Raw genomic sequence first — 10037 nt, forward strand, 5'->3', positions numbered from 1 at the left:
TTTACCTTATACGTACCTTCGAAAGTTCTATATTGAAGGGAAAATGTCGTTAGAGGAGCGAAGTAGGCAGACGAAATTAAGCAATTAGAGGGAACTTTGGTAGGAGATAGTATATGACCTTTGACCTTAGAACCACACGTGTGAATGTTCCAACACATTTCTCCACTTTCCGCTGTGATTAAACGGCAAAAATGCTGAGAAGGGCTGTTCGGAGAAAAGACGAGACATCTGGGACGAAGAGAGAAGGCACTGAAGATGCAGGAGAAGATACAGAGGGCCCCAAGAAGGTTCTAAGAACGTTCCAAGACAAGAAAACGTGGAAGGCAGCTCGGAAGGCCAAGGAGGAGTCCGCCTTGGAGGAGCTTGTCCTGGGAAGACGGCAGGAGGAGCCGACAGACAGACTTCAAGACGCAGAACACCAGTCTGAGGATCCGTCTGAGGAGGTAAGGCTATATTTGGTAGTGCTGGAACTCTTCAATGGTTTGGGAGGTACTTGTACTTTCTATGGATGGGGAGGGGGGCAGATGGGGGTGGGGGGCAGCATACATTATGTATATGTATGATAAATATGAATATACTGTATACAATTTGTCTTCCTCTGATTCTTTCAAACCCATGTTGGAGCTGTCAGAACCGTGTACAATAAGATCTGTCATGCGAACAGAAATAGTAATTAATCAGAAAAAAGACCTACCCATATATGCCAGGTACGGAGGCTATGTTAATTGTTATAATGATAATAATCACCAGATGTATTTGCCAGCCAGTATGTACCCAAATTATGAGTAATGAGGCTGTTTAACTTGGTCGAGGCAACTCCTCGAGCACGGGACCACCCATTTTACGTCCCTCCCGGAAGACGATTTCGTGAAAAGCTTCGTGAGACTGAGAGGCTACAGCAATCCGGTGTGACAGCGATCTCGCCCCCCCGGCGATCTCGCCCCCCCCCCGGGGGGGGAGATCACTAGGGTTTTCGCCCCCCTTTAGGGTTTTCGCCCCCCCCCCCCCCCCCGCCAAGAGCAGCTGGTTATTACATATTACAGGTGCGCTACCTGGTACTATACTGCACCTGGGAAGTAACGTGTATGGTGTGTTACCTGGTACCTTATGGCACCTTATTACCGTACCGTAAGATGCCTGTCATACCTCGAAAGTCGATACTATATTGTTCGGTGCAAACATGACATTGAAATGAAAAAGACAATTTTTGCAGCTGAGGTGGCATAAAAACAGTGCTACTGCGAACGTATAAATCAACACCGTCTATGGTACGGAATACGTCAGCTATATGTTTTCAATTTGTCACAGTGTTTTCTTTCTTGTGCTGGAAACATTTCCAAAGCACTAACAAAAACACACGTGAAAAATAGTTTCTCATTATAAACACTATCTACACGCAAGTTGATATAGCTGTTGCTAGATGCTACACAAACACTGGTAAAGTACCAGTCTTAAGAAACACGGGTAAATGCATCAGTTCCTAAATACTAGAAAAAACAGTCATGTTGGAGGTGAAGATATCCCTTGGCCAGGTGCATATACCAAAATGTGCGTTATTCTAATTAATACCTAATATTTGCATAATTAATAAAGACATTACATAGTTCTTTTGTGGTCACTTCATGGTAGAGACTTCATATTGGAGATATATAGGTTGTTTGAGAACAGGTGAATACAATGAAATACATCTTATGTCAAGACTCAGGTATATGCAATAATGGGAATACAAGGGACCCAACCCTCCTTGTCTGAAACAAGTTCAACTATCTTATTACCATGTAATTACGTTAATATTGATACTATGAATGGATTTATGTATCAAACTTGTGTACTTATATCATTATGAAACTGCATTTTGCGATTTATACAAATCAACTTCTAAAATGTCATGTAAACCCGTTTTTTTGGGGGGGGGCGAAATCGCTAAAGGGGGGCGAGGTAGGGGGGCGAGATCACTAGCTGGGGAGGGCGAGATCGCTAGCGATTTCGCCCCGGGGGGGCGAGATCGCTAGTGATTTCGCCCCCAGGGGGGCGAGATCACGGGGGGCGAGATCGCTGTCACACCGGACGTCCTTGGTTGGTACCCCATCCAAGTACTGTCCAGACCGCGCATTGCTTAACTTTCGAAATCGAGGGATCGGGTGTACCAACGCGCCACGCGGCCGTAGCTAGTACAGAGTATACATTGAACATGCTAACTTAGCCTCATTAGTCATTGGCATAATTTGTGTATATTCCTTGGTAAATATATAACTTGCAAATAAACTTCCGGTTTGGAAATGTGACCTAAGCCTTAGGAGGCTATGTAATGTTGCACATTGTGCGGAACTTCTTCCACTTCTACTTGGTGGGTAGCCTTGGGGCCGTGTGTGGTAGGCTTTGGGGGTACAACTGTTTGAAGCCTGTTTTTCAGCAGAAGACCCATTCAATGGGGCACAAATGGAAACATTGTTACGGTACTTACTGTGATTTTGATGTTCCTGCTCACCTCTGTAGGGTTCTGATGATGATGTGGACAGTCTGGGGGTCGTAGACACCCGGGAAGCTGCTTGGGTGGACGATGATGATGATGATGATGACAGAACACGGTAAGTTAGAATCTCTATGAGAAATATTCTTTCGTACTTCCCCTCACCAACTTGTTATTGAACCAAACAGACCAGGTTCCATATGTGGACAGTCTACTTGTACTACTGAGGCATATCTTCTTCTTCTTTAATGCACTTTTCCTAAAAGAAAATTTGCACAAAACTTACACAAGCAAAAAAATAAAGGCAGGCATGTTTTAAACAAGTAAAGTGATGTGTCTTAACAACTCTTGCACATCTTAACACACATCTAAGAGCCTCAGGGTAAAAATCAAACATCAAGTTACCCATGGCAGTGGTAATGATTTGACCTTGTTGTTGACCTCTCTTGTTTCAGGGTTGAGAAGACGTCAGATGTTCCATCGTGGGCGCAAACGTCACAGGGAAGAAAACGTCAGCACGAGTCAGATGGTACGACTTCATGTTTATGTTCATTTTGTATCTGCTTTGTGAAACTAACCATCATTTCATGTACATTCGCAAAAGTGTAGCCTGTTTCTATGCTGTCTTTAGTTGTGCAAACATGCAACAGTAACGTCATTGAGTGACCTATCAGTATCAAACATCAAACTCATCATAAATTTGCCTGCCCGCAACTATGTTACAAATTTCGGTTGACCCCTAGATAATATTCCCGTTAATGATTAACACAAAAATTAAAGATCTTGTATGTACTGAACACATGTTGTGAGTGGCCTTCTTGGGCAAGTGGACTGTAACATAAGGATTTCATAGGTCCCCTGAGTGGTCTTCTTTGGCAGGTTTGACCACCAACTTTTTAGGTGCCCTTAAACCTGAGTGGTCCTCTTAGACAGGTTTTACTGAAGCAACCAATAATTTGTGTCCCCTGTGTGGTTTTCTTGGACAGGTTTGACTGTACATTCTCACAGAGAAAGAGAGAAATCTTTATTGTCACAACAAAAAGTACGGCGACTTTCGTAAGGTCTATAACTATAAACTACTTACAATGCTTATAGATATTTCCCCTCCCTCCCTGTGCAGACGACAGTGATGAGGAGTTGTTACAGCACACAGGAGACCTGCTGGCCGAGTCCTCGGCTCTGCCTCGCGGGAACATCAACATCAAACGCTGCAGCGACGTCAACAAAACATACCCACACCAGGTAAGATTGGGGGGTTCTGGGTTAGAGGGTATTTTGTCCATGTCAAATTCCAATATTTGTATCGGCCACATCAGCAGGCTAGTTGGGCAGCCCTGGCTGTGTGCTGAACAGCCAAACCTGCGTAATACCTCAGTGCCAAGGCCAGGGATTGGTCCCTTGATCCACTCCGTGCCTCAATTTTGTGTGCTCCTGAACCATAGCCTCTGCTGCCTTTAGACTTAGTCCAGTATCAGAACAGCTAAAGCAATTAATAGGGAAGAGGCAAGAGTGAAGCATAAGCATATTGGTTTACCTTGGATGGCTCTTGTTTCACAGGGTTAATGAACAAACTGAACTGATTAGTAGATAAGAATTGAGATGTTAAACTTGTATTTTCCATTTTCAGGGCCCTGTTAGAAGAGTAGAGTTCCACCCATCAGCACAGGTGTGTCTGACTGCAGCACAGGACGTACTGGGGCTCTTCCAGGTGCAACACTTTATCTCATAATCAACTCTGTAACAGTCATGCCATTCATTGGTTGAGTCTCAAATTTAAAAGACAATGCTGAACAACAAATGGAGAAAATTGACATGAAAACAGAATTAAGAGTCCTGTCCTACCTTGGTACACAAAGTTTAAGAAAGTAGAGTCAAGTTTTCCTCCTCTGTTTTCATGTGAAAAGTTTGCTTATTTCTTACTGGAAATGTGAGAGAACCCAAGACATAACATTGTGTGACCCAGTGCTGCCAAATCTGTAATGTAAAATAAAATTGTATCTGTATGACAGCTTTTTAATCACCAATAGCACAATGAAATTTCAGTAAAGATACATTTATATGTCCATGTACTTGACCATCCAGGTTGACGGCAGGAACAACCCTAAGATCCAGACGTTACACCTTGAGAAGTTCCCAGTCAGGACGGCCCACTTCAGCACCTGTGGGAGGGAGGTCATCCTTGCATCCACCTTCAAGTGGTTCTTCGTGTATGACATGATCGCTGGCAAGGTCATCAAGATTCCCAAAATAAGAGGTGAGTCATGTCAGAACTGTCTCATGCTGCAACAGGTGAGTCTATTGGTGTGAGGATTGTTAGAAGCGGGGCGGGTACAAAATGTGTTTTTTTCCTTGTAGACCTCACCAGTTCATATTGGATTTTGGAAGAAAAAAGCTGTTTCAGAAAATCAACATAGAAAAGATTTGATGATCTATCTTCATTAATATTTATGACAGGTGTATACGACACCAGTGTCTCCAGATGGTTGGTTCCTACTGTTTGGGTTGTGTTTGTTGGAGAGTCTGCGTACTGAAAGTTAACATATTTGTGTTGATGTTTTATGACAGGAGTAGACGACACCAGTCTGTCCCGGTTCGAGGTGTCCCCAGATGGGAGGTTCCTGCTGTTTGGATTATGTTTGTTGGTTAGTCTGCGTACTGAAAGTTAACATATTTGTGTGTATGTTCTACAGGTGTAGATGACACCAGTCTGTCCCGGTTCGAGGTGTCCCCAGACGGGAGGTTCCTGCTGTTTGTGTTGGTGTGTGTGTGTTTGAGAGTCAGCGTACTGAAAGTTAACATGTTTGTGTTGATGTTTATGACAGGAGTAGACGATACCAGCCTGTCCCGGTTCGAAGTGTCTCCAGACGGGAGGTTCCTGCTGTTCCTGGGGAAGAACGGCTTCCTGCACCTGCTGTCTGCTAAGGTAGGACTCTGCTACAATCATACATCACACCAACAGGCGTCTTCCATATCTTACTAGTTAACACATTGTAGACTTTGTACTTTTTGTTGCCTCCACTGCCAGAAGAACCCTAAATCTTGAAACTTTTTGCAGTTGTTTTATTTTTGCAGTGACCTGTCCATCATGAATTCATGATACTTCGAGTGTGCATTTCTAATGTATGACATGTTTAAATGGCAAATTTAAAACGCAGCAAAAAAACTACAGAATAGAAAGTTAATGAATTTACAGTAAAGCCCAAGCAAGCTCATCTTTGATGTGATTGGTTTTCAAAGGAAGTGATTTAGTGGTAAATTTGTAATAAAAAAATCTTCGTTAGTCCAACCAAGTCAAGAATGATTTTTTGCTTCTCTTGATGTTAAAGATATGCCCAGATATGCCTCTACACTTAAAGGCATATCTGAGCAGATATGCCTCTACACTTAAAGGCATATCTGGGCAGCCTGTAATGTTGTTGTTGTTTATGTTGTTGTTTTTATTTAGACCAAGGAATGTATGAGCAGCCTGTATTGTTGTTGTTTATGTTTATGTTGTTGTTATGCTATAGACCAAGGAATGTGTGAGCAACCTGTAATGGTGTTGTTGTTTATGTTGTTTTTATTTAGACCAAGGAATGTGTGAGCAACCTGTAATGGTGTTGTTGTTTATGTTGTTTTTATTTAGACCAAGGAATGTGTGAGCAGCCTGTAATGGTGTTGTTTATGTTGTTGTTGTTTTTATACAGACAAAGGAATGTGTGAGCAGCCTTAAGATGAACAGCGATGTTTCAGCAGGGACCTTCTCCAAGGACAGTCGACACCTGTATTCAGTAGGAGGTGAGGTGGCTTCCTTAAGATCATGTTATGTCTTGAAGACATTAGTCCTTCTTCATACAGACACTGCAGCTTGATATTTCTTTTGATATAATCCTGGTAGGACCAGCAGCAGATTTCCATACCTCCCGGGGCTGGCCTAAGGTTTTTTTTCATTTTGGGGCTTAAACAGGGCTGTCTCCAGGACCCGCTCTGATGTCTGTCTGTCACTATTGACAGGTAGATGTACCTTAACCTGTTCCTAACCCTGTTGTGACTGTTTTGCCCCTCAGATGATGGGGAGGTGTACGTGTGGGACGTGGGGACTAGAGACTGTATCCACAAGTTTGTGGACGAAGGCTGCACACACGCAACCACCATCGCTCTGTCACACAACTCCAAGTACCTCGCTACGGGGTAAGTACCAAGTTTGAGGAGGGTCACACCTGGAGCATATTAAAAGATCCCACCACAATTATTGATTGATAAGGTAGGGGTCTCGGTGTGAGTGGATCAAACTTTACGGTCTGATCTCACAACTGTAGGATGACTCGGGATAACAGAGGCACTTGCTGGATTAAGCTGGTGTTCAGAAAATTCCCTCCAGTCATGAACGGTATTGATGTGAGATATAAACTCAGTCATGTTTGGGACCGCATTCTTCCCACTTCAGCACCGACACAAAGTAGAACCAGTCAGTATTACCCTGAACAAGGTTGACAGGCAGACTAGGTATTAACTCCCTCGTTGTGTAGAAAAAGAACATTTTTAACAGTGATTTACACTCCTGATGACACTATTCACGGACCCCATTCATGCTTGTGTACTACAGGTCCCAGAGTGGGGTAGTGAACATCTACGACACACAGCGCGCCCTGACCAGCTCTTACCCGACACCACTGAAGGCTCTGCTCAACCTGACCACACCCGTCACACAGACGACCTTCAATCACACGGGAGAGGTCATGGCCATGTGCAGCAACGAGGTGTTCAAGGCTGCCAGACTGGTGAGCATGGCTGGGGTACACTATTTATAGGCTTCGGTCAATATTGACCATGGTAAAATCCTAATTGATATCAGCCTTACAGCGTCGGCTGTGGCTAAACAGTCCTATACAAGAATGACAGTATCTGCTAAATAGGGCACATCAGATTCTGTAAGCTGACTCAGGTCTGTTGCAGAGTTCTTTTCACAGGATCTGCTTTTCTAAGTGATGTAAGTGGATACCTGTGCAGAGTTCTGGGGGACCAGTGCATTGTCAAAACACCAGTCACTTTCAAGCTGGGAAATACTGTAAATGCAAAGATGTTCGCGGTGGACAAATGTTTCATTTTTCTATTATGGTATTAGACTGCAGTCTATGGTGTCACCATGAACTTAAATCCACCGTGAAAAGTCCCTTTTCCTGCTACCGCGAAATTAAATCCCTGTAAACTTAAATGCATTTACAGTATTCTGTAAATTTCAGGGGTACCCAGGTGATTTTTGTACATGTGTTTGGAAAAATTGTACATGTATTCTTTCACCTGTGAAAATGTCTATTGAAGTTTTAAACATGATTTTTCCTTCCATCTGACCTTCAGGTCCACCTACCGACCTTGAGCGTGTTCTCTAACTTCCCTGAGGCTGACAGCACGGTGAAGCGGGTGCAGTGTCTGGACTTCTCTCCACACAGCGGGTACCTGGCAATGGGCAACAACCAGGGAAGGGCAATGCTTTACAGGTGGGTGTGAAGGGGGAGGGGGGCATTCATAGGGTACTGCTGTACAGTGGTGTGAAGGGGGAGGGGGGCAGTCATAGGGCACTACTGTACAGGTGGGTGTGAAGGGGGGGGCAGTCATAGGGCACTACTGTACAGTGGTGGAGGGGGGAAGGCTAGGGGGGCAGTACACTGTATAGGTGGATATGGGGGGGGGGTCATAGGGCACTACGGTACTAATTAAAAAAATAAGAAGTGGTGTAAAGGATGAGGGGGCATGATTTGTTTGTGCAATTTTTCAACCCCAAGTCTAGTTATGAGTTTTGAAGCGGCTTTATTCATGCGTAATTGACATGTCAACTTTTCTGTGCCTTCAGGATCAAACATTACAAGGACTTCTGATACAACCTGTGCCACGGCCATCTTGTCATCAAGGTCATACCACCAACCTGCCTGTCCTACAGAGCACCCACAGCTCCACACGATTGGACAACCGTAGTCATCTGATCAGGATAATAATTATCATAGTTATATGGTCAAGCAGGGATTTTTCTCAAGAGAAAAAATAACTGAAAAAGAAATTTGCCTCAGTCTAGTTTTAGCTGAGTTGAAAAACTTTTGTACTGAAAGCATATGTATCAAGAAGATATACATATATGTACAAAGCATATGCATGTTTGGTAGTATACCAGGGAAGTTCCTTAGCTCTTTTTGACAAGTACTATATGAACAGTGATTACAGTGGTTCATCCCAGTGGCTCTAGGTACAGGGGGGTTTAAAATATTTAACACTCACTCACTCGCGGCCTATACCCACAATGGTCGTAACATTTAACATCTGATTCAAAATTTGCCCATGGACTACTCATACTGGACCATGCTATGGTGCAAATTTGGGTCAAGGTTGATTTGAATGAATTCAACAGACTTCTACCTATTGCACAACTGCATGTAAATAAAATGTACATTGCTTTCTTACAAGTCATAAACTTGTAGTTATCAGTCATTTTGTTAGTGGCATATACCGTGTAATTTCATTGTACTTAATTTTATGCTACATTTCTACTGTGTATGGTTCCACGTACAATCTTCCTTTCAATGTCAATAAAATTTTATGGCATATATTTAATACATTGTCTGCAAGTATTTTCAAGTGAAATCCTGTGTTGAGGAATACATGTTTTATTTGGCCCAGAACTTTGGCTGCCCATACCCAATACTAGGTAGGATTCAATATACCGGTAAACACAGGACCATGTATTGTAACATAGAAGCCGGACTGCGGTATCGCAAGTTCACCTTTATCTGTGGGGTAACCTATTTCTGTTGTTTTGGGGATATGAACTCAACGAATGGTGGTTTCAATATGCCGGGCCCCAATACCCCAAATACCATTTTTAATGCAACAGATAAAAGTTAAATCTGGTGTATTACAACTGGTGCATTATTTGCAGCCAGTAGGTACCTAATTTTTGAATAATGAGGCTGCTTTACGTGCATGTGGCACCTCCTCGAACACAGTATGGTAACCTCTTACAGATAAAGGTGAACTATCCATATATAGTATCCTTGCACATATGTAACAGTGGGGTTCTAGCGCTGCCAAACTGACCACGCCAACAGCTCTTGAGCTTTTGGCGTTGTGGTTAGCACGTTGGATTTGTGATCCGGCTGCCCGTGTTCGGCGCGGGTTCGAATCCCGGGAGTCGGGATGTTGTTTCTTTCTGTTCTACTCGCCCCTCTGGTTGTTTCACTGGTTCCCATGCCGACCCTGTGAGTAACAGGCTAGCGGATGTGCCACACAGGGATGTCGAACTCGGAGATTCGAGGACGAATCTTGAAAAGAAAGGGGGGAGTAGTGTAACAGTGGGGTTCTAGCGCTGCCAAACTGACCACGCCAACAGCTCTTGAGCTTTTGGTGTTGTGGTTAGCACGTTGGATTTGTGATCCGGCTGCCCGTGTTCGAATCCCGGGAGTCGGGATGTTGTTTCTTTCTGTTCTACTCGCCCCTCTGGTTGTTTCACATACACAAAAGTGGCAAGAACATTTATCTGCTTTGATAGAAGTAACAAGGAGGCTGAATCAACGATTAAACCTCCTAGGAAGTAATTGTA

General features: G+C 43.6%; 1 protein-coding gene across 1 annotated transcript; it reads left to right on the forward strand.

Moving 5' to 3' along the window:
* Positions 1–138: 138 nt before the first annotated feature.
* On the forward strand, positions 139–8582 carry LOC118426588 (U3 small nucleolar RNA-associated protein 18 homolog). The gene is made up of 12 exons (XM_035836078.1): positions 139–443; positions 2497–2588; positions 2926–2999; positions 3591–3712; positions 4098–4178; positions 4553–4724; positions 5293–5393; positions 6157–6247; positions 6517–6640; positions 7056–7230; positions 7808–7947; positions 8301–8582. The coding sequence occupies exons 1-12, from the start codon at positions 192–194 to the stop codon at positions 8323–8325; spliced, it is 1449 nt and encodes a 482-aa protein (XP_035691971.1). The 5' UTR covers positions 139–191; the 3' UTR covers positions 8326–8582.
* The last annotated feature ends 1455 nt before the right edge of the window (positions 8583–10037 follow it).

The sequence above is a fragment of the Branchiostoma floridae genome, chromosome 11 (assembly GCF_000003815.2).
Source record: "Branchiostoma floridae strain S238N-H82 chromosome 11, Bfl_VNyyK, whole genome shotgun sequence".
NCBI classification, from domain to species: Eukaryota; Metazoa; Chordata; class Leptocardii; order Amphioxiformes; family Branchiostomatidae; genus Branchiostoma; species Branchiostoma floridae.